Source organism: Nyctereutes procyonoides, unplaced genomic scaffold (assembly GCF_905146905.1).
Source record: "Nyctereutes procyonoides isolate TBG_1078 unplaced genomic scaffold, NYPRO_anot_genome, whole genome shotgun sequence".
Taxonomy (NCBI): Eukaryota; Metazoa; Chordata; class Mammalia; order Carnivora; family Canidae; genus Nyctereutes; species Nyctereutes procyonoides.
The window spans coordinates 16,642,831-16,668,819 of NW_026575144.1; the positions used below are offsets into that span (position 1 = coordinate 16,642,831).

Genomic DNA, 25,989 nt, shown 5'->3' on the forward strand with positions numbered 1-25,989 from the left:
ACAGACTGTACTCAAAAATGGCATAGTTTGCTGACCTCTGATCAGGACCAGTTTACCATGAAAAAAAATCTCTGTTCTTTGAAGATTCATTAGAACTCACCTGTAAACCTAGAATCTTTTATATATTAACTCTTATACTTCCCTTTCTAGTATCTTCTAAATAAGCCAATCTCATCAAATTTTCTACTTTATTTGATTCTTGATTTGCTAGGAAGCCATCCATTTCCTCTGGGATATTAATTTACATTATTTTGCCATTGAGTTGTATATAATATTGATTTATGACAGTGCTACGATTTTGCTGTCTTTTGTGTCTTATATCTTTCTTATTCTGGGTTTTTTTTTTCTTCTTTTTAAAATTTCATCTTTAGCCTGGCTTGTGAAAGGTTTATTTATTTATTTGTCTTCTCAAAGAATCAAATCTTGGTTTATCCATCCTTTTTAGTACTTGGTTTTTAGTTCATTAGTTCCTCTTTTTATCTTTATGAATTCCACTTCTCCACTTTTTCTTTTTTTTGTCTTACAATGAATAATATGTTCCTTCATTTTAATCATTTTTTCTTTGTCAATGAAGACATTTAAGACAATGAAGAATTGCCTTTGAATATGGATGTAGCTCTGTCTCATTGATTTTGGTCTGAGGATTTCCTCTTTACACTGCTTTTCAAATAGTGTATAATTTTGGTTCTAGTTACTAATTTTAGTTCAGTATCCCAGCTTCCATGTGCTGAAATGTCTTGCTACAGGCACTGAGTGAAGGAAGCTAGATACACATAGTCCCATTTATGTGTAGAACACAATGGACTTTCTCTGTGAAGAGTCAAGAATGTGGGGAGCAGTATAGAGGATGGGGAACAGTAAGGGAGCCCTAGGGGTATCTTAAGGTTCTATAATGTTCTCTGTCTGGATTGAGGTGTTGATTACATGGTGCATTCACTTTGTGAAATTCATTTAGCTGTTCACCAAATATTTCTACACTTATATTATTACTTTCATAAAAAGTTCAAAAGCATAAAGTCTAACAAAAGAATGAATAAGATAAAAGTGCATTTTTTAAAGAACTTAGATGCCTTAGAAACACTGATAGGTACTTATTACTCAGTGTATGTTCAGAACTGCTGCCTAAATGGCATACCAATGCAGTGTTTTCCTTTATTGCTTTGTTCAGAGTTTGCTTAGATTGTGGTTCAGTCATTGAACATAGATATATGAGAATATTCTGGTGTCTGGTTCAACTCATTTACTGGTGAATTCTTTGAGAGAAGAACCCAATGAATATATTAAATGACTGGTTTGTAAGAGACCTGTCCATATTATTTTAAATGTACACATCAGCTTATTGCCCCTTGTCCCTGCCTTTTGATTCTATTTATTGTTATGGCTTACCTTTGGAGTTCACATCTTCTTAACACCCATTTAGAAAGGGGATGGTGGGGGCGCCTGGGTGGCTCAGTCAATTAAGCATCTGCCTTTGGCTCAGGTCATGATCCCAGGATCCTTGGTCAGCAGGAAGCCTGATTGTCCCTCTCCCTGTGCCTCCATCTCCCTCTGCCTGCTGCTCCCCCTGCTTGTGCGCTCTCTCTCTCTGTCAAATAAATAAACATAAATCTTAATAAAAAAGAAAGGAGATGATGGGAGTAATGGTGTTAATTCTGTGTTTGTACAGGCTATTATGCATCATGAAGGTCACATGGATGATGGCTTAAATTTATCCAGATCTCAGCATGAAGAATCACGGACTGCACGAGTCATTCGGAGCACAGTTTTCCTTTTCAATAGATTTATAAGGTATGTTTTATTTTGCTATAGTAGTAGTTTGACATTTTATTTCAATTTCCTTATTAGATTTACAAATACACAATTCTAAAATATACTATGGTGGTAAACCTATATAATTTGGTAAGTTGGCAGTAATTTAAAAATGATAGATGATTTTATGTCTTTCATATAAATAAACTTTTAAAAAGGGAATGTGATTTTTAGAAATTGTGTGTGTAACTTGTAATTCATACCTGTAGTTCAGGATTATTTTATAAAACACCCTTGAGCTGGACCTATTTAAATTTCCTTTCACATTGAGGGTGATGAAACCTAGATGCTTTGTGAGTTTTGAATATTTATTGATTGATTGATTGGAGGGGCAGAGGAAGAGGGAGAGAGAGAATCTTAAGCAGGCTCCATACTCAGTGCAGAGACCAATTCAGGGTTTGATTTCACAACCCTGAAATCATGACCTGAACTGGAATCAAGAGTTGAACACAAGCAACTGACCCACCCGGGCGCACCTTGGAATGTATTTAAAAATGATTCTTGTAGTAACTAAGTTTTCCTACCTCATAATGGAAAACAGTTGCATATCTACAAACTAAATCAAGCTTGAGGTCAAAATGTTTTCTGGTAACATTATACCAGTATACACTCTGGCTTGTGATGGATAAATCCTATATCTCTTTAAACTTGCCAATTTGATGGAAAGGAAAATTATGTGTTTGTATGTATATACCTATGTATGTATGTATTCATAATAATTTTTTAAGTTGAATTTATTCAGGAATTGTGAAAATAGTTGTAATTCATGTTTGTTGACCAGATTTATTTTTCTTAGTGATTTACCTATTATTTACTTCATCTTGGTCATATATTTTTTTATATATGTTAGTTTTACATACATGCTCATTAGTATTTATTAAACGGAGTTCCTGAATTAATATAGTTCTTCAATATATCTTAGAAACTTTGAAACATTTTACATAATTATAGAATATTATAAAGGGTATGTTATTTTAAGTAAAATAATTTGATCCTTCTGTAATATTAATGAAAGCACCAAAATTCCTTAAAATCTCTATGTCTTTATAATATTGGCACCTATATATTTTTAAAAGTAGATTATGTTTAAGTATTTGTTTTATTAATGTAGAGCTATTTACTATTAAGAGCCTAATTTAAAAAAAATGGATAGGCAGACTTCTGTTTCTTAACTTACTTAGGGTGAAAGTCAAGGTAATTTAGTTTTCTTTATTTGTGTTTTCTTATGTAGTTTCTTTTCTTTTAAGATTTTATTTATTTGAGAGAGAGAGAGAAAGGGAGTGTACACTTGGATGGGGAGAGGCAGAGGGAGGGGAAGAGAATACTAAGCAGATCCTGCAATGAGCACAGAGCCTGACACTGGGTTCAGTCTCATAACCCTGAGCTCTTGACCTGAGCCAAAAGCAAGAGTCAGACACTTAAGTGACTGAGCCACTCAGGCACCCCCATAGGGTATTTCCTGTGACCCTTCTGGTTTCTGCCTGGTCAGGGTACTTGTGGTGGTGATGGTGGAAATGTGTGTGTGCGTTTGCATTTGTGTTTACTTTCTGAAAGTAAATTATATTAGGGAGGAATCTATTTGGTTGTAATATTGTTTAATCTTCAAAGTGCAAAATATAGAGAATTTGTGGCTTTAATTTTTGCTCAGATATAGTGTGATTCTACCACCTTTGGTTTTCCTCAATTATTTTTTGTCTTCATTTTTTTGTTCTTGATAAATTAAGATGGTGAATGTCTTTAAAGAAGATAGAAGTTGTAAAACTTAACAATTTGGGGGGTCTTGGATAGTATTTGACAAGAGACTTCTAGAAAGTAATTGAATGGTTACATTGCTGATAGATATATTCAGCTTAATAACCTAAAAAGTGATGTTTCTTATTATTTCTTTTTACATTTAAAAATGTGGATACTATATTTGATGGGGCACCTGGGTGGCTCAATTGGTTAAGTGTCTTCAGTTGGTTTGGCTTGGGTCATGATATTGAGGTCATGGGATTGAGGGGTTTGCTGGGCTCATGCTGAGCACAGAGTCTGCTTGCCCTCCCCTGCCCCTCATCTCACTGGCTGCTCACACCGATGGGTGCTGGGCATGCATACTTGATTTCTCTCTACCTCAATAAATAAATAAACCTTTAAAAAATGTAGATACTATATTTGAATCACTTGAATTTCATTCACTTCAGTATGAGGAGAGTTGAGTTTGACTTTACTATAAATGTATTTATCATTTAACTGAAGTGTAATAGGATAAAATGTTTAGAACAGAAATATTTCATTGCATGTAAGTTTTCATTGTAATAGGAGAGAAATCATTTTCTACTGAAAAGTCATTTCTATTACTTTTTGGGCAGAGAAAGACAGAGATGATAAAACTAGGCAATAGATAAATTATATTGTAATTGATATGAAATTGCCAGCTAAAATTTTAGAAGAGTTGTATAGTTTTCCTATTTCTGCTGTTTATGAGGCTAAAGTCAACATTATTTGTCATCTCTATGTAATTGATGATACATGTTAAATTATATTTGTGACCAATGTAAATTCGAAGATAAGCTTATTCTCACTAATGAGGCCCTTACTGTTTTTAAAATGTAAATTCTAAGACATATAATTAACCAGGAACATTTCTTTGGAATAAAATATTGCCACATAATTTTGCTGATGCAGAGAGCAGGAAAGGAAGTATAATATTTTATGCATTAAATTTTGTCATAACGAATATGAGTATTACTGTATCATCTATAGTATATGCACTCTCCCATCCTTTTATGGTGTCTGTTGTGTGCTTTTTAATAAACTTCTTATTTTGAAATGATTTTGATTTACAAATACCAGATTTTAAAGTTCTTTCCAGATACATTCAGAGCTATGAATTCTAAAACTCAGGATCTCAGAAAACTTAACAAATTAACACACTGACATGCCAGTAATGTTTTTCTTCAAAGAAAACACGTTTCTTAGTCCAATTATAAATACTTTTTTTCAGATAAAAGCATCTTAATATATTATTTTCCAATTAATAAGAAAAATTTAAAATAAACACCATTGGAATGTACTTTTAAACAGGCAGGAATTTTCAGAATGGCAGGGAGGGTCACTGATAGTGTAGGAGTTAACACTTCCTTCTCCAAAAAAAAAAAAAAAAAAAAAAAAAACAAGTGAAGTCAGAATCATAAATCTGGGAAGCTGATCTTAATCCTTGAAGTGAATATAATGATTTAAAATGAAAATCAAGTGGTTCCTAAATATTGAGACCATTGGCTTTGTAGGAATTGGTTCTTTTTTTTTTTTTTTTTTTTTTTTTAGGAATTGGTTCTTGGGATCCCTGGGTGGCGCAGCGGTTTGGCGCTTGCCTTTGGCCCAGGGCGCGATCCTGGAGACCCGGGATCGAATCCCACGTCAGGCTCCCGGTGCATGGAACCTGCTTCTCCCTCTGCCTATGTCTCTGCCTCTCTCTCTCTCTGTGACTATCATAAATAAATAAAAATCAAAAAAATTAAAAAAAAAAAAGAATTTAAAAAAAAAAAAAGGAATTGGTTCTTGAGGGCTTTCAAGTTTATGTCTAGATGTGTCTGTCTTCATATTGGTGGTTTTAATATAGCATCATATATACTTGACAAAATCAAGAATTTCTCATTTGAATATATTAATTATCGCTGTTTGAGGGAAATGAGCACCTGGCTCATGGGTTCCTTTTACAGTGGTGCAGGGAGAGAGAGTAAAGCCTTAAATCCTCTGTGGTCTAAAAAAATAATAAGATTGGGGATCGCTGATGTAGAAAAATGTTTGCCGTTTATTTAGGGGCCTAGATGCGCTCAGCAAGAAAGTGAGGGCCTCCACCGTGGACCTCCCTATAGAGTCTGTGAGTCTAAGTCTGCAAGACTTGATTGGCTACTTCCACCCCCCGGATGAGCACTTGGAGCATGAAGACAAGCAGAACAGATTGCGAGCTCTCAAGAACCGGCAAAACCTCTTCCAGGAAGAGGTGAGCTTCCACCAGCCTTCATTTCTTTCATGCCACCATCTCAGAAAAACAGCTGCTCTGGGGGGTTGCGCTCTGACAGGTTTGCACTCTGAGCAGCTAAACCATGGCCTGAGAACCGGGCTTACAGGAATCCTGCAATTATCTTTCTTTCTCTGTCGGGGAGTGGGGAGTGCTAGTTTAGAAAAACGGAAGTCTTCACTCCCCTGGCAAAGGACGTTCTATTTTGCTGTTTGCTGGGCCTTTATACTGATCCTTCACTGCACTGCACTTTGCTTCCTGTTTGTTATATAAACACAGCCTCTTAAAGTGTCTAAATGAATACAGGCTTTGACAAGCAAGAAGATTTGTAGACTGTTCAGCAGGTTCTTGAGGCCCCTTGGATGTGCCTGAGGGTCCACAGGGAGTTTTACATTGGGAGGGAAGCTACCCAGGGGAGGGAAGGCCGCTCAGGGCAGAGCTGCGGGCTCTCTGCTCTCTGCGGGCGGAGCAGCTCTACTCACTGCTTTTACATGTGTTCAGTTTTTGTGTGTGATTTAATTTCATGCACATTCTGGTTAAAAAAGAGCTCAAGTGCTGCCGTGTTTTATAGACATACTAACAGAAGGACTGAGGGTTATGTCTAAGGATCCTAAAACGAGTGTCAGCTTTAGTACCATCTATTCAGGAATTGCAGTGATAGGAGGTCAGAGGGGAGCTGGCAAATCAGGCCAGCTCAGCAGGTGTTCCCATTCTTCATACAGTGCTTCCTGTATGTGGAATAATGAGTGTTTCTGAGTAAAAGCACCTTTGTAAAAGTATCTAAGAAAAAAGTTAGAGAATATTGCTGAGTGCACAGAATCCCTAACTCTACATTCTTCTGGTTTTAAAACTGTTTCCTAATTTTCCATCAAATTATTTGAAATTAACATTAATTTTTGAAGGCTTTTTACTGTGTGTATATATATAAAAAAAAAAACTAATGTGTTTAGAGACTGTAGCGGTATGAAAGCACAGGGCAGGTCAACATGAGCCAGTAACAACTTGGAGTAGTTTGTTGGGACCTTTTCGTTTGGTGTATGCCAAAATGTTAGTCTATGCTGCATTCATTTTGTACCTAGAAAAACTACAATGAAACACTGGGCTGTGAAAGTTTGAGATATTGATTTGGATTTTTTCCCCCAATTTCTCATGTAAGACAACATGGATGGGGACCTAGAAATGTGCTTATGTCCCTGGTGCCTCTTAGAACAATGTGAGAAACAGGTTCTCTTGATTGGTCAATTCCTACTAGCTCCTCCTTTCATGTGCTTGGCCTCATTTTGGCAACCTTAATCTAGTAATAATAATAAAAGCATAATTTCAAATGTAGACAGCATCTTACAAAGCTCTATAATGCATTTTTTTATTTGTATCAAAGATCTCTTTTCATGAGCTTTTTCTTCATTTATTAGATCTTTTGTTTAATATTAAAAATTATGATGATAGTCATGATCATGATGGTGCCTGCCCTAACAACAAGGATTCTTAGGTCCTATGCTTTTATAGGGAAGGAAGAGAAATCTGTTTCCTCTACTCCTCTTAGGTTCATAGCTTGAGGTCCTGCAGGTTGGAGTGACAAGACAGATATAAGAAAACAAGAGGATATTTATTAACTTGTGAGTCATGCATAACCACGGGAGCACTCAGTGATGAGCAACTCAGAGGTGTGGTTAGAACTTGGACTTATACAGCATCTTAACAAAAGGGCAGTAAATGTGTAGAAAGGTGAAAAGACAAAAGAAAGGAATTTTGATCTTTTAGGGGCAGCAAGTTGTGGAACAGCAAATATCTGGGGAAACTCATAAGGATGAGTTAGTAAAGTTTGTTATGTGCATTCCTCTGTGAAGCCTCTGGGCTGATGAGTGCCAGGGTCTTGTTTGTTGTAATTAAGCATCTCTTGCCCCTCCTAGTGGAGATAAAGGGCAGAGAATTTTTCTTGTGTCTGCTTTTTCTCAATAGCCTTCAGCTCAAAATAATCCTATGCCAAAGAGGCATATCTTGGGGTTGCATACTCTGAACCTCTTCATTTACTCATGGTAAGATACAGTTGTGATTGATTCATTAATCTACTTGCAAATATAAGTATAAAGCACATATTTTTGCATTGTTCTGCTTGCATTTGAGAATAGTCCTCCAAATTTAAAAACCACTTGAGTTATGTCAAGAAAATTTTATTTTACATGCAAGTGTGTTTCTTCCTGTCGTTTAATTAAATGACATCAATTTTCCTAACAATTAACAGTCTTACCTTAAGCCAGGCTTTTTTTTTTTTAATCAACTGTGCATTTCTTGTCTATGAGCAGATTCACAGTTTCTGATGGTAATTTTTATTAACATTCCAGGGAATGATCAACCTCGTGCTCGAGTGTATAGACAGGCTGCATGTGTACAGCAGCGCGGCACACTTTGCTGATGTTGCTGGGAGAGAAGCAGGCGAGTCCTGGAAGTCGATTCTGAATTCTCTCTATGAGTTGCTAGGTAAGAAGTATGATGATTTTTAAGGCAATTGATTCATGTCTCTTTAAAATGATCCCATAGCAGTTACTGCAGTTTTATGACTTGCTTCTTAATTGAGGCTTTTGGTGTTTACTATTGTGCCTAAAGCCAAGTGACGTTTAGTACTTGCATCTATCTCTGAGTGTGGACTGTGGCGAGGGCAGTAGATCAGTCTTTGGTTTATGGAGGGGAGTTAGCGAGGGTATGATTTTGTGGGTGAAGGGACTCTGTGTGAATATGCATGAAATATTTTTCTTTATGTTCTCTTTTTTTTTTTTTTAGATTTTATTTATTTATTGACACAGAGAGAGAGGCAGAGACATGGGCAAAGGGAGAGGGAGAAGCAGGCTCCACGCAGGGAGCCCGATGTGGGACTTGATCCCAGGTCTCCAGGATCACACTCCAGGCTGCAGGGGGCGCCAAACCGCTGCGCCACCAGGGCTGCCCTTCTTTATGTTCTCAAGTGACCCCTACAAGACTCCTCTTTCTCCATCACAGGGATCTTGTCAGGGACCCTCTCCATCCTCCTTCTGTAGTCTTTTTGAGATTTGCATTTGCATCTTTTAGGTGTGCTTAATGTAAATTTAAAAATGCTTGTGGTTTGTGCCGCATTCCAGTTGACTGTATGCAAGCATACATCCTTATTAGTTTTGGCCTGGACTATTCCAGTAACTTTTACTTGTCTCTTGTCAGGAACTAGGAACTTGCAAGCTTGTGAGGTGGCCTCAAAAGATTTGGGAGTCCAAATCAATTACCTGGAAATAAGCCTGCCTGCCCTTTTGCTTTGGATAAAGATACCATCTCCCTCTTCCAAGGCTGCTTGCTACAAATCCTTGAAAGGCTGACCCAAAAGAAAGGCTTGCACTGGCTCTGTCACAAGACGTGCAAAAACATGAGACCCGTGGAGAATGACCTCTCTTTGCACTCGCCCTCAGTTCCCAAATCCCAGATTCATCTGGACACTGTGACTGCACCTATCTTCCATTTAGAAATTTCTCACATTTTCCCACCATTTCAGAAGGTGAAGTTTAGCTTGCTTTGCTTGGTATGTGAGGCCCCGGCAAACTCTTCCAGCCTGGGCCTTGGCACTGGCTTTCCCCTTTTCTCTAGCCATACCCATTTCTGAGTGTCCTGTCCGTACTTCGGTGATATTTTCATACTCCTGCCTTTTCCAGAATTCCTTCAAGGCCTGGTTCACATGTGACTTTTTTGAAGTTAATCTTGACATCTTTTCCTAGCTCTAAAGCATGATTATGCAGTTTGTTCATTTGTTCGTTCGTTCCTTCTCTCTCTCTCTCTCTCTCTCCTTTCTTGATACTTAGTGTTTATTTGCATTATAACACCTACTCCACTTCTTACTTAGTTACATATATGCCTGTGATATCGAGGGCAAGTATAATACCCTTTCTCGTTTTTGCATCTCTGTCATTTAACTTCATGTCTGACACATGGCAGATACTCAGTAAACATTTTCTAATTAAACAGAGTTCTGATAGAGTAGGAAAGTATATGCCTAAGTAGAGAAAAGAGGTCTTGAGGCATTTTTTTGTTTATGTGAAGAATGGAAGGGAGTCAAAATATTTGGAAATTCCCTGTAATCTAATTGAAACTCCTTAAAATTTAAAAATACTATTTAGCAAATAAAACCCTTGTGCCTGCTAGCATTTTTAATATATTTCCTTTAGGTGGGCTATTTGATATGCCATGAAAATTAAACACATGTAGTTTGCTACTTTCAGAGTAAGGGGTAACACTGGCTGGCATTTCTTTGAGCAGGACCCAGGCCATGGAGGCTTTCTAGGAATCTGGATTTATTATTTTACCCATGAAATCACTAGGACACGGATTTTATGATGCCAGTATTCTAAGGGCTGCATTTTTTGCCAGTGAAGAAATTACAGCACTGAATTTCTGCATTCGGTTGAAATTGATGTGTGGTAGTGTTTTTAACACCACAATTTAGTTATTCACTTGAGAGGACATTGGATTCATTTCTGTGAGAAACTAGATGTTTAGGGTCAAGACCTGTGTGTGTTTGAGGGTAGGAAGGATTATGAGCGGAAACAGTATTGTTGTATATCTAGATAATGTGCATTTTATATTTTCACATTAGTGGTTTCCATAATCAGTTTTTTCATTTCAATAGGTCCGTGTGCTCATGTATCCATAAGTAATAAAAATGTACAGAAAGAATTATAATGATTTTTCTAAAATCATAGAAAAAAGTCTAATCCTAGCGAAGTCAACACTTCCTTTCTATCCTTTTGGGCTATGTAGCCCTCAGACTTCTTTTATAAACCTTCACAAACTTCTTTGGGGATTAAATCTCATTAATTTAGAATGTACCAAAGTAGTAATAATAAACTTGACGAAATGCTGGAGACATGGAGTGTGGGAGCACAACTCCTCATCATAATTGGTTTTATGGTTCAATTTTTAATGAGACCATGGCAAAGATATGGTTTTTTGAAAGATTTTATTTATTTATTCATGAGAGACACAGAGAGAGAAGCAGAGACATAGGCAGAGGGAGAAGCAGTCTCTCCGCAGGGAGCCCCATGTGGGACTCCACCCCAGGACCCTGGGATCTCCATCTGAACCAAAGGCAGATAGATGCTCAACCACTCAGTTACCCAGCTGTCCCTAAAGATATGATATGATTTGTAAATGGCTTATTCAAAGAGGGTGGGAGGAAGCAGTTGTAGGTGGAATGATGATGGCACTCTTAGGATGTGTCTGGTTGCAAATGACAGCCTCAACCCAAAGTGGCTCACACAGTGGAGGACATTCATTGGCTTGTGTAGAATTGGAAGTCTGCCATTGGGTGTACTCAGTGGCTTCATGATAGCATCCAGAACCTGCTTCTTTTGTCAACAGAGTCAGATCCTTACAATGCTGGCTTCCCTTATGTGGCTTCAGTGGGCTGTCCTCAGCTCATAATGCTGCAGATTTCCTCTCTAACGTGGAAGAAGTGAAAGAAGGCTGCTCCTGGAAATTATCTCTTAGGAAGGAGCATGCCATTTCCTAAAACCTCTAGCCTATCACCTCTTTCATCTCATTAGCCCAAACTGTATGCATAGTCCTTCTTGAGCTCTTCATTCTTACCAGAGAGGATGGGAATTTCACCAACACTGACTCTGCCTGAGACAGGACCCCCTCCTGAAACTGGGGCCAAGCCCTAGGGCTGCTTGGCTGCCATACAGATGTGAACATTGCAGAGAATTCTGGAAAAAAAGCTACAGTGCCCAACTCAAATATTAATTAAATACTTGATTCATCCAAAAGGTTTTATGGACTGAATTCTAATCTGAATTTCATGGCTGGTCTGTCTCTCTCTTTTTACCTGTGACCTCACTCACTTTGTCTCTAGTCCCAGAGCTTTTGGGTCTGTCCATTGCTTGCCTCCCATCCAGAATATTCTTCCAGAATGTCTAGAATTAGTTAATATAAGGGATTTGATAGACAGTACATTTATATCTATATTAAAGATTAATATGTAGATATAAAGTATATATTTCTTAAATATATTATGTTTCCTTAATTATTTACATCCCGTTTAATTAAGAAAGGATTTGAGGGAGCTGTTACTTAAAATTGGCACATTTAGAATTCTCTAAAAGTCACATCTTAAAGGAGGGTAACAGTATAGTAATCCTTTATGTCATTAAGATAATACACAGTGATTTCAGAAACATGCATATTTTGTGGCTTTTAAACTAATTTTTTCATGTGGCAAGAGACATAAGTTCTTTTTTTTAAATTTTTATTTATTAAAAAAATAAATAAATTTTTATTTATTTATGATAGTCACAGAGAGAGAGAGAGAGGCAGAGACACAGGCAGAGGGAGAAGCAGGCTCCATGCACCGGAAGCCCGATGTGGGATTTGATCCCGGGTCTCCAGGATGGCGCCCTGGGCCAAAGGCAGGCGCCAAACCGCTGCGCCACCCAGGGATCCCGAGACATAAGTTCTGAATGTACTTTACACACACACACACACACACACACACACACACACACACACACACATTCCTCACATTAACTTTTGCATTTTCGCATTGCTACTCCTCAAAGTTTTTGTTAATTCCCCATACCTATCTCCCTCTCTCTCTTTTTTAAATATCTCTCTTCAGGGAAGCTTCGTTTTCCATTTTGTTTGTTATATCCCCAAGAGTCTTAAATCTCTGTTCCTTTTATAGTCTTCTGAAAAGGTGTTCTCTGCCACGTTGGGAGAACATGGACTTGGAGTCTAATGGTTCTGAATTTAAACAGGAGTCTCATCTGTTCAAAAGATTGAGAGCTTGCTGTGGTAGGTGCCTGAATCTGGGCAGTGAGGGGTAGCTGTGTGCTGTATAGTCCCTGATCCCTGCATTTAATGGTTGAGTAAGTGACACACAATGTAAACAACAAAGCTAGCCATGATGCTGTGCAGCTACTGACTTTACTGCCTTGACCATCCTGATACAAGTTACTATTAAATCATGTTAGTAAGTGATTAATAAAAGACTGATAAATTTGAATGCAAAAATTAAAATGTTTATGATAAATTATATCATTACAAAATAAAAATAGGTGGGAATTTTGTAAAGTATGTTGTCTATATGAAGGACAAAGTCTTGGTTTCTGTAATATGTAGAGTTTTCATAAATCCATAAGGAAAGGAAGTAGCATCCAATGGAAAAAAGAGACAAAAGATGGAGGCAGTTCCCTGACCCATAAATAACAATAGATTCTCAACATGACAAAACCTTGCAAATTAAAATGATAAATGAGGATCTCTTTTCATTTTTTAGCTTGGTACATAAAAATTTTGATAACACCCATTATTGGGGAAAACGTTGGGTAATATGTTTTTGGTGAGAGAGTAAATTGATGGAATTTAAAACAAACTTTGGTTGGCAATACATAGAAAACTTTAAATGTATTTCCCTTTACTCTAGAAATTCTACTTTAAGATATGTATTCTAGAGATATATTTGTACATGTGTACATATTATGTCCACTGCATAATTGTTTATAAATTACATAAAGTTGAAAACAATTTTTCTATTAACAGGGGATTGGTTACATAAGTAACAGTGTAGTACTGTGTTATCATTGAAAACTTAGATAAACATATCATTGGGAAAACTGTATAAGACAGGCCATTTGCTGTAATTTCTTAGCATGGGCATCTAGGCCATGGTATTAACTGAAAAACAGAAGCAAAAACAACAACATAAAAAAAAAAACAAGAAGGATACTTTATGAACATTAAGATTCCAAATGCATTATATTAGAAATATGTAAAAAAAAAAAGATTCATTCTTGTATTCTCTGGTTGTTTCTGGGGGGATGCACAGAAAACTGCTATGTGGCTGCTTTTCCGGGGACAGATCTTTGGGTTTTCTGTGTGTTCCATTACATATGTATTCTTACTCTATTTTCACACATTACTTCTATAATTGAAAAAGTCGTTAACATAAGTGTGTAATATTACACCATTGAGGATGAAAGGGAAAAATAGTATATTAATTCCAGTTGAGTGACTTATAAATATAAAATGTATATTTTATACATACATATTTGTATTTTATATACGAATGTATATAAAGAGGATCTCTTTCAGTATATACATGACAGATTCACTGATGATTGTAGGAGGTAAATAGAAGTATGAGAGATTTTATGACTTAAACATTTCTTTGACTACTCTTTCTGTATTTATTGTAGTGAACACTGATTTCATGATTAGAAATAAATGACTATAATCTTATGTTGACTTAAGAACTATCTGCTGTCAATAATTTATATTGAAGTCAATGTGATCATAAGATAAGTAGACATCTCTACATGAGTATATATTTCAGTCTGGCTGCAGAAGTATCAGATCTGCAGCAATATTTGGAATTCATAAGATATTTATACCTCACCATCCTTCCTTACTCAGGAAGTTTGACTCAAGTATCATTAACTCCAAGTTTGTTAAGCCTCCTTCCCATGCTTCCAACTAAGTAGATGGTCCTGTCTTGGACTTGTGTGTGAAATAACCCTTCTTTTTCTTCAGTAGGTTTATTTAGCACGGAGAGAGCAGGTGAGAATGATAATCTATAACAATTTTAAAATTTGACATGGATATATTTAATATGTGTTTTAGGTGGAGAATGACAAAAGTTGATTCATGAGCCTGCCACTTGGAGGAACTGAGGATCTTAGAGGCACCGGTTATTCATAGTTTGAAAGCATTGCTGTGGCATGTTTAATCTGCAGGAGGCTTGCAAGCCACGGTGATTTTCTAAAGATGTCTGAGAAAAGGCTTATGGCAAACCCTGTCTATAAATACTCATTTTATGAAGAATCAAAGTATGAAACAAAGTATGAAACAGCATAGACCATGGCCCTCTTAGGACGGCAGAAGTTACCAGTTTCTGAATCCTTTAAGACTTGGAAAGAGAACAGTGATAAAGGATTTTGGCACATTCAGAGCATTTTCCTGGTGTTGCAAGGAGGCAGATCTTTCTAAATGCCATAAAACACTGAGGGAAGGTATTCAAGAGATGTAAAAGGAGGGCCTTGGCTTCAAACAGGCTTATATCAGTTATTACTCTGGCATCTGTGCATACAGATATTTCTATGTTGGCCTCCAGGAAATCCTGAAAGACAAATTACAAAACACATCATTTCTTTTCAATTTGGTAATAATCTCATGTCTACGAAATGACCTTGACAGTCACTAATACATTTTTAATGAAAATGCAATTTGTAACCTGTTTTGTGAGATACTTTCTTAATCTGTTGACAGATGACCAGGATCCCACCCCTACTAATCTCTTCTAGATCAGGGGTTCCAGCAGGAAGAGACAGGATAGGGGAAGTACAGCATAGACTGGATCTGAGTGTGGACTCTGGAGCTTAAATTGTCTTGGCTCCACCGTGAGTTGTGTGAGCAGGAACATGCTACTGTCTCTACTTACTTTCTCCTTCATGAGCCAGTTATTGTTTTCCTTCTGATGAGGTCACAGAAAGAGAGAACCTAGCACAGTTTTTACTTGGTTGTGTGGCTGCCTGTTCTCTGGCTCTGGCCAGGTTAAAGCTGTCATCCCAGTGGAGGGGATTGGAGGGACTGGCAGTGGCTGGGAACTGACTTTCTCTGGTGTGCATGTTAGATGTTTTTAGCGAAGTCCCTTCTCATGGGACAGAATAGCTGCAGTTCTATTCTGGGCGGCTCTTTGCCGCTCCTTGCTTGGCCATGTGCAGCTGGTAGTCTACCTCCAGCCTGTTTTTCCTAAAGTCTTCCTGCTGCTCAGTAGATGACTCTACTGAGTGGACTCAGGATGAGTCTACAGAGATGCTCTCCCTCCATGATCCATGAGAAATGCCCATGTGTTCTTGACCCAATTCAGTCATATAGGCCAATACATGCTGAGCAGTTGTTCAATGCTTCTACTTCCTGGGAAGGGTCATCAAACCTGAGTTCATAGGGTCCCTGAACTGCAGGGACGTTTCCTCAAGTTCTCCAAAAAGTTTCTATGGCATAACTCTCTTAAATTTTTCAACAGCATTCTGGAGTTTTTATCTGTTTGTTTACTTTGGGTTTTGAGGTTTTCAGGATTTAGGAGTAACCACTTGTTAATTTGAAAACGAAAAAAAAATATTTGTGGATTCTAGTTCTTTGGTCCCTCATTTGCCTGTACTCTAACTATTCACTTAGTATTTCCAGACTTTGCATGTAAGCACCAAAGGAGAACATCATTTGACTTCCTGCTGTATCTCTTACAACTTGAACAATGCCAGATACAAAGCAGGTAATCAGTGTTTATTGAATAAATTTTAGAAGTGAGCGTTTTCTTGGAAGATCTTTACATCTTTATCTGTAGCTTTCTGATTCTAGGAATATTTTGAGAAATTTTGAGTCTGAGAGTTTAAAGACACTAACACATGAGGACACAAGGATGTCACAATACAAATATGATATGCAGAATTGAGTATTTTTTCAATAATAATTTTCAATTGACTGCCAATATTATTTGCATTTCATCTTCTGATTGGATAAAAGTTAAGAGATTTAGTTATTTAACATGAAAAAAATTGAATTAATTAGTACTTTGTTTTTTAGAAATGTTTTTATAGTATTTTAGCATTTAAATTGTACTACACTTAACCATGGATGCTCTTATTCCATGAGAGACTGGATACTATCTATCCATTTGTTATATTAAGAAATAATATACCTTCCAAATTTCAGGCAATGTACAGAGGTGTAAGAAGACAGAATTTCAAATCTAAAGAGCTTACAATATCCTAGAAGAAGACTCACAAACCACTGTATTATATTCACATATTATTGAAAATTCATATTACAGGTGCCAGCTGTAGTGCCTGATGCATTTGCATTCATTTTTAAAAAAAGATTTTTACACACTCAGCACACCCAACATGGGGCTTGAACCCACAACCCTGAGATCAAGAGTTGCACATTCCACCTACTTAGCCAGCCAGCTCCTCCACCTTCATATTTCTTAAGTAAATGAGGAAAAATAGGGGTGAATGGAGGATGAAAGGTCTGCACTGTCTTTAAGACCTATTAGCCAGCAATGAATGAAGATTTGAAGGGTTTAGCATGCTTGTCCTTCATGAGGAAAGGACATTTTTCATGAGTTTATTTTTGTACCTTCAGCTTGAAACACCATGTGATTAAAGTTGCCATGTGGTTTGTGGTCTGGTCTTGCAAGTGGCAGTCTTGGGATACAGGCGGCAGTTGTCACTATAAATGATGTTGTTTTACTTTTTCTTTTTGAGGAGAAGGTAACTTTGTATTGTATTATTTGATTTTAAAAATTAATACCTCATTATAAGAATGATATATTTAAAGAAAAAAGGTGGAAACCATGTGTAAAATGTAACCACCCATTTTGATATATATCCTTTTATTAAAAATATTTCTTTGAATCTTTATAACATACACATATGAAACGCTTCACACACCCACATGCACATGTACAGAAGCATTCTGTGTCACACCCGTGCAAAGCTCACACCACCAAGACCTCAGTTGTGACCCTCCTTTCCTAAAGGTTTAGCTAGCTCGGTCCAAATTCCAATTTCAGGGATTGGACAGACTCAAGGCTTCTCTCTGATGTCTGTACACTTTGGGGGATTATTTGGACACCGTTTCCCATTTCATTCTTCAATATCCCCTGTTTGTCTAAGGTTACATAATATCTTGGCCACAGATCTTCACCTACTGCAGGTGCATACAAACTGCCATTCTTACTGAACATTTGTGATTTTTTTTTTAATGGAAGTTATTGTGGCTTCAGAGGGTCTTTGTAAAGGAACACATCACACAGCATGATCCCTCGTTACCCCAGGCTTTATTCACTTAACTTTCTATTTTAAAATAAGAAAATGAGGATCCCTGGGTGGCTCGGCAGTTGAGCGTCTGCCTTTGGCCCAGGGCATGATCCTGGAGACCCGGGATCAAGTCCCACGTCGGGCTCCCTGCATGGAGCCTGCTTTTCCTTCTGCCTGTGTCTCTGCCCCCCCCCCTTTGTCCCTAATGAATAAATAAATAAAATCTTTAAATAAAAAAATAAAATAAAATAAGAAAATATCCCCTTTTGACCTGGGAGAGCAGCCCCACCCTTATCAGTGTTCCTTAGGCTCTTTCTTCCTACCTGAGGCACTTATCAGAATATAGTTGCCAGAAGCAACTTTTGCTCCTCAAGAAATATTCTGAAAAAATATGGTTTTTCCATGCTATGTATATACATACATTGGGTATGTGTATGTATATATATACTTCACAGAAATGTGAATATAATTGATATTCCTTTATTGCATTCATTTGTGCTATCGTCTCTTGTGGGCATCTGTTCTTGGCAATAAACTATAAACCTTGACAAGGTTTTAGTGAATATGTACTAACCCTACTGAAGGGATGTGGCATTTACTTAGCCCACACTCAGGCTGTTTCTAGTATTTTGCTATTATAAACCCTGTTGTGATGAACTTCCTTACAGTTCTCTGTGTGGTTCTCAGTTTCTTCAGAAATTCACTTAACTGATTTCTTCTTCTTTTTTTTTTTCATTGTTTTTGGTTATTTTTATTTTTTAATTAAAAATTTTTTAATTAAAAAATTAAACTGATTTCTTCTTAATTCACTTCCTTAATTGTCATATTTCACACACTCCACTTATCTGTAAAACATGCTATGCACCTGCACACATAGATACATACACTAATAATGTCTAGGAGGAATTATTTTTCACTGAGTGTATTATTTTCATTAGAAGTATACATTTTTTTGGAGTCTGTCGAGATCATCATATTTATCTTTGACTTATTAACAGATTTCCTACTACATTTCTAACTCATTGGAGGAATGAACCCCTGCTTGAGCTAATGTTGCTAATGCATTGCTGAATATCATCGTAAACACCATCTTTGCATAAGATTTTTTTTAAAGATTTTATTTATTTATTTATGAGAGACGCACAGAGAGAGGCAGACACACAGGCAGAGGGAGAAGCAGGCTCCCTGTGGGGAGACTGATGTGGAATTCAATCCTGGGACTCCAGGATCACGACCTAAGCCGAAGATAGATGCTCAACCACTGAGCCACCCAGGCATCCCTGTATAAGATTCTTGGATCGATATTCATAAGTAAGAGTCCCCTTTAGTTTTCTTATATGCATACTTTCTTTGTTAGGCATTGATGTCAAAGTTATACTGTCTTTATAAAATAGGGAGGTTTCCTTAATTTCTTTACTTTGAAATAGTTTAGAAATAACTTGTTTCTTGAGTATAGAAAAAAAGTTTTTGATCTTAGACTATCCAATATTGATCATGGTTTATTTTTCTGTTTAGATTTTTTTCCCTTTAGATTTTTCTCATTTGGGTCAGTTTTGGTGGGGAAAAAATATATATATATATTATATATAAATATATATTTATATATTTATATATAAATATAAAATTATATATATAATTGGAAACCAATTTTTTATTATTTTATTTTATTTTTTAAAATATTTTATTTATTTATTCATGAGAGACACACACAAGGAGAGAGAGAGAGAGAGAGAGGCACAGAGACACAGGCAGAAAGAGAAGCAGGCTCCATGCAGGGAGCGCAATGTGGGACTTGATCCCGGGTCTCCTGGACCAAGCCCTGGGCCAAAGGCGGCGCTAAACTGCTGAGCCACCTGGGTTGCCCATGGAAACCAATTTTTTTAAAAAACGATTTTCTTTGTTTATTCATGAGAAACACACACACACACACACACACACACACACACACACAGAGGGAGAGAGGCAGAGACATAGGCAGAGAGAGAAGCAGGCTCCATGCCCGGAGCCTGATGCGGGGCTCGATCCTGGGACCCTGGGATCACACCCTGAGCCAAAGGCAGATAGATGCTCAACCGCTGAGCCACCCAGGTATCCCTAGGAAACCATTCTTTTCCCTATATGTTAAGAAATTCTAGTAAAGAGATCTAAAAGTGGCTGTTTCTATAATCCCAGATTATTCTTAATTTTGTATTCCTTCATGACTAGAGTAGTTGGCATTTAGCTTATATTAAAAAAAAAAACCTTGACACTATTGATCAATGCTGCCATTTTAATTTATTATATAGATCATTTTTTCTATAATGTATTTATTTTTGCTATTTATTTCTTTTTCTGATTTTACTTAATACTTATTTGATGCTTTTTCTTAAATCTTGAAAAAGTGTTTTGTTATACTTTTTACCTGGTTGCTTAGCAGTGAAGGAAAGTGTTTAATTTTCCTCTGAGTATCTACCCCTGATTGTTTTAGGTAACATTTCTATTTTTCCTGTTTACTAGGTATTCTGTAATTGATTGCCTACTGATTCAAAAATTATCAGTGAGAGAGTTTAAATTATTAAGTGTTTGGACTTTTCTAACTAATTTCTAGTTTCATTATATTATTGTTGGTGGGCTTTGTCAACATGGGCTATACCATTTCTGTTTGCAGTAAATTTAATAAAGTTTTCTTTTTTGTAGCTTACTACATGATTTTCTTAAGCGTTTCATGGTTTATTAGAAGGATTCATTCTTGGGGCACCTGGGTGGCTCAGTTGGTTAAGCATCTGCCTTCGGCTTAGGGCATTATCTTAGGGTCCTGGGATCCAGCCCTGCATTTGGCTCCCTCAGTGGGGAGTCGGCTTCACCTTCTCTTTCTTCCACTCCTGCTCCCCTTGCTTGTGCTCTTTTTCTGTGCCAAAAAAATAAAATCTTAAAGAAAAAGAAAACATTCATTCTTACATTGTTCATTTCTTCAAGTATCACCTTTTTTCTAACATCTGCCCTCTAGGAAGTACTTAATATCTTTAATTTTAAAAACCACAGGTAAAATTAAGAGTGCGTTACATTTTAAACAAAGAAGGTGCTGTAAAGATTCAAAAGTTTACTATATACTCTCCCTCAATGGCTCTTGTTGTAAGTCATGATGAGATATTCTTATGGATTAAAATTAAAAATCCCACAGAAGACGTAGGATTCCTTATCATTCTACTACACCTCACCCTTGACACTTGTCCCTGGCCCTTGTCGTGTGTGTGTGTGTGTGTGTGTGTGTGTGTGTGTGTGTGTCTGTCTGGTTGCTGGCTCTTGCTGGGGCTCTGGTCACAGAGCAAGTGGAGTCTAAGTAATCAAGTGCATCATTGTTTAATCTTCTTGCAAATGTTCTGGGGTTTCTGTACTCAAAAGAGCTGTTCTCATGCAGTTTAAGGATACACCTTCCTGTCTTTTCTGTCATCGTTTCTCTTCTTACTCTAAGGTCAAGTAATTTTTAATTTTTAGAAAAAGGAAATATGATGGAAGTCTCCAAGATTAATTGTGCTGTGTTACTACAGGGACTCCTCCATCTTGCTGTTACCAAGGAGATGAACAGGCTGTGCCATCAAACTTCAGTTCCTTCCAACTGCTTCCTAGCACTACCAGATTTTAAGTAGTGGTTGTTTTCTTATGGCAATATCTTTTTTCCCATTAAAAATCCTATTATGTAAGCATCCCACCAACCCTTTGTAAATGATTGTACTGTTTCTGAACAATCTCATGGATGTAAGAGTAGAGTTTTCATAAAATATTTAGCAGATTTACTCAGAAAGAATCACATGATTTTTAAACATTAAACATTTTAAATGAATTGTGTAAATTGGGTTGGAGGAGATCATAAAGGTCTTTTAGGAATTTCATATAAGATGGTTTCATTTGGGGCACCTGGTTGGCTCAGTGAGTTAAGCATCTGCCTTCAGCTCGGGTCATGATCTCAGGGTCCTGGCATTGAGGCCCTTGGCATCAGGCCCTGGTCAGAGAAGAGTCTGTTCTCTCTCCTTCTGCCTCTCCCCCTGCTGGTTCTCATGCTCAATCACTTTCAAATAAGTAAATGCAATTAAAAAAATATATATGGTTTCTTTCATCAAAAATGTGTCAGAAACACTAGGTGAGGCAAAGTTAGAACAGGTGACTTGAGTACAGGAGTTCTGATTCCTTCAGGTGTATTGTGAACTCTAAAGGGGAAGTAGAGATACAGGAGGAAAACAAAAGGTTTTCAGACTTATTAGCCATTTGCCCTCCCACCTTTTTTTTTCCAGGTGACAATTAATTATATGTCTTTTTGTGCCTATTATAGTTACTGGTGTATCTCCTAGTATTTTGTGCTACATTTTCAGGAAAACTGATATTCTCTTAACTTCTTCATTACACACGTGAGAAAGTTGAGCTCTAGGGAAATTAAATGATTTAGTCTCACGGCTAATTAAAGCCAGTATTAGAGCATAAGTGAGGAGACTCCCAGGACACTGCTTTTTCCATTATCCTTTATCATTTCCTACCAATATGAAATGTTACTTTCTTGAAATATATTCCTTCTAATGAGCTGTGTGGTTTTCTAGTCCCTATTAATATATGTAAGTTTTTTTAAAAAATCTTAATTACCACCTAACAGCAGTCAGAATGGCTAAATTTGACAAGTCAGGAATCAACAAATGTTGATAAGGGTGTGGAAAATGCTCTTACACTGTTGGTGGGAGTGCAAGCTGGTGCAGCTACTCTGGAAAGCAGTGTGGATGTTCTGCAAAAGGTTGAAAATAGAGCTACTCTATGATCCAGCAATTGCCCTACTAGGGATTTACCCCAAGGATACAAGTGTAGTGATCCAAAGGGACACCTGCACTCCAATGCTTATAGCAGCAATGTCCACAATAGCAAAACTATGGGAAGAGGCAAGATATCCATCAACAGGTGAATGGATAAAGAAGATGTGATGTGTGTGTATACGCGCACACACACACACACACAATGGAATACTACTCAGCTATCAAAAAATGAAATCCTGCCATTTGCAATGATGTGGATGGACTAGAGGTTATTATGCTAATAAGCAAAATTAGAAAATCAGAAAAAGACAATTATCATATGATCTCACTCATATGTGGAATTTAAGAAAAAAAAACAGAAGATTGTAGGGGAAGAGAGGAAAAAATAAAACAAGATGAAATCAGAGAGGGAGACAAACCATAAAAGAATCTTAAATCACACGAAATAAACTGAGGGTTGCTGGAGGGGAGGGAGTGGGGGGATTGGGTAACTGGGTGATGGGCATTAAGGAGGGTACGTATTGTAATGAGTACTGGGAATTACATAAGGCTGATGAATCATTGACCTCTACCTCTGAAACTAATGGCACTCTATATGTTAATTAATTGAATTTAAATTTTAAAAACTCAAATTTATGTATTCGTATATGTTTTAGATGTAAAGTCAAAGTATTTTGTTCTTGTTCCAGCATTTTAGGGCTACTACCACCTTACCTTGCTTTTTAAACTGGAGAATCACATAACTGTGAAGTATGCTTTTTCCTTTTGCAGCGGCTTTAATTAGAGGAAATCGTAAAAACTGTGCTCAATTTTCTGGCTCCCTTGATTGGTTGATCAGCCGACTAGAAAGACTGGAAGCTTCTTCTGGTATGTTTTCTGATTATTCTTTGTCACAACACATTATTCCTGTTTTCTTCTATTTTTTTATTTATATTATTTATTTGCTTTCTTCTATTTTTTGTTCTTTACGATATAAAAACAAATTCTGAGTATTGGTGCAATTTAAGTGTTTTTCTTTTAATAGGTTAAAATTTTTCCGTATTGTTAAAACCTTTAGTATTTTATTAGTTATTTCTGGAAAACAGAAATAACAGTGTCTTGTTAATTTACATTAAAAAATTGAAGTCCCTGGGATCCCTGGGTGGCTCAGCAGTTTAGCGCTTGCCTTTGGCCCAGGACGCGATCCTGGGGTCCCGGGATCGAGTTCTGTATCGGGCTCCCGGCATGGAGCCTGCTTCTCCCTCTGCCTGTGTCTCTGCCTCTCTCTCTCTCTATCATGAATAAATAAATCTTTAACAACAAAAAAAAAGAAATTGAAGTCTCTAAAGTTGCTAAAAGCCATAATTCCCATTCCTTTTCTTTTTTAAAAAAGATTTTATTTATTCATGAGAGAGAGAGAGAGAGAGAGAGAGAGAGAGAGAGAGAGGCAGAGACATAGGCAGAGGGAGAAGCAGGCTCCCTACAGGGAGCCTGATGCAGGACTTGATCCCAGGACTCTGGGATCACGCCATGAGCCCAAGGCAGATGCTCAGCTACTGAGCCACCCAGGCCATCCTCCCATTCTTTTTCAAATGTTACTACAAATGTACTATATAAACAAAAAAACTGGCTTGAATCTTCTATTTTTAACTTCTGTCCAAAAGATTATTTGACAGATTTGGAAAAAAAAACTTAGTTTTCCTAATCATACAGCACAGTATTTTAAAGTGATTCAGGGGATGCCTGGGTGGCTCAGTGGTTGGGCGCCTGCCTGCCTTTGGCTCAGGTCGTGATCCCGGGATCTGGGATCGAGTCCCACATTGGGCTCCCTATGGGGAGCCTGCTTCTCCCTCTGCCTGTGTCTCTCTGCCTCTTTCACTTTGGATCTCTCATGAGTAAATAAATTTAAAAATAAATAAATAGATTCAGTAGATACTGATATTAGTAATCTGTATCATAGTAAAATAGTTACAGGCAATAAACCTGAGATCTCTAACAAGTATGTTATTTTCATTTTGGTGTTGTGGAAATTTAAAATTGATAACCAGGCCTACCTGAGCTTGTCTAACAACATAGATTATATCAGCAACACCCCAAACTGAAATTGTTTGCTCCTCCCTCTCTTTACACAGTATCTCATTAGTTGTCTGTTCTCTATACTACTAATGCCCCCTTTCTGCTACTTATTTTTCCTCTCCTCTGCTAGATTAGCAATGAACTCTTTGAAGCGAGGGGAATGATTTCATTCATCTTTGGGTCCACCATATCATTTAGCATCTAGTAGGTGCTTCACAGTATTTTTTGAATGGATGAAAAATGAACGTATGAAAAATGTTTGAATTAACTTAGGAAAATGCCTGTCAGTACAGATATAATTGCATGACTTTTGCATAAGAAAGACTCACTCAAGGATGGGTTTGTTGGAATTGAATGAATAGAAGAACAGATGGTTGTGGTCAAAGAGGATAATTTTTAAGTCACAGAGTGAAATTTTAGTGTTTAAGCTTTAGGAGAAAGAGGGACACCTGGGTGGTTCAGTCACTTACACTTAAGCATGGACTCTTGATTTCATCTCAGGTCATGTGATCTCAGGGTTCTGAGATCAAGCCCTGCGTCGGGCTCCACTCCCATGGGGAATCTGCTTGAGATTCTCTCTCTCCCTCTGCTCCTCTCCCCTCTAAATTAATTAATTAATTAAAACAGATTTAGGAGGAAGAGAAATTTGAGTCACCACTGAGTTCTAAGGCATTGCTGGATTGTTGGGTGGCAGATACATAGAAGGAAATTGTTGAGCTAAAAAAGACACAATAATTATAAGATGAGGCTTTTCAGCATATCACAACATAAACAGGATGACTGTGGGCCAATACAAGATATCTTGAATAAGGAGAAAACTGAATAAGTGCTAGGAGGCAGTGGTCAAGTTAGTGATAACAAGATGATGGCAGGATTGCAAAAATGGATAAATTCTTAATACTTCTGCCGGAGCTGCTGGCACTGGCAGCACAGCATGGAGGGCCTGCGCCACCAAAGACCCCTGATGCGGAACCAGAAGAGCTGCTGTGCCAGCTAGAGGGGCTGTAGTGCCTAAGGCTGGCAGGTCAGGCAGCAGCCTGCAGCATCCTGCCCCTAGCGACCAGGGAGCTGGCTTCCCAAGGACAAGGGAAAATTCTAGTCACCTTTGTACTTGCTGAATCTGTCTTTGTTTCTGCACTAATTAATGCACAATGAGTTTTCTTGGGTTTTGTTTTCAGGGGATGTGCCGGGCAAGGACCCTCTAGTTCACCCTTCACGCGACTCTGTAGTTGTCCCAGATTTTAGTTCTTCATTTTGCCGATGAAAAGCAAAAAAAGAACTACATGTCCGGAAGGTATTGACATGATGCATCCGCCTAGGTTTATTTATTAAAAGCACGTTTTTACATTATTTGCAAAAAAAAAAATATGCAAAATGTGGACAATCTCCAGTAGATACAAAAAAAAAAATGCTGATTCCCTTTTTTGGCCACACGGAGTATCTAGAAAGCAAGAGGGGCAGAGCTACCTTCAGGACAGTGTTAATGTTGGATGAATCAGCTGCTTTACGTAAGACACACACA

General features: G+C 37.4%; 1 protein-coding gene across 1 annotated transcript in view; it reads left to right on the top strand.

The window, feature by feature from the left end:
- RYR2 (ryanodine receptor 2) overlaps positions 1-25,989 on the top strand; it is a 755,069-nt gene that overhangs the window by 385,622 nt on the left and 343,458 nt on the right. Inside the window, exons 14-17 of the mRNA XM_055308992.1 lie at positions 1,667-1,788; positions 5,611-5,794; positions 8,155-8,290; positions 23,184-23,279. Of these exons, the coding sequence (XP_055164967.1) occupies positions 1,667-1,788; positions 5,611-5,794; positions 8,155-8,290; positions 23,184-23,279 (538 nt within the window). The remainder of the gene's footprint in view (positions 1-1,666; positions 1,789-5,610; positions 5,795-8,154; positions 8,291-23,183; positions 23,280-25,989) is intronic.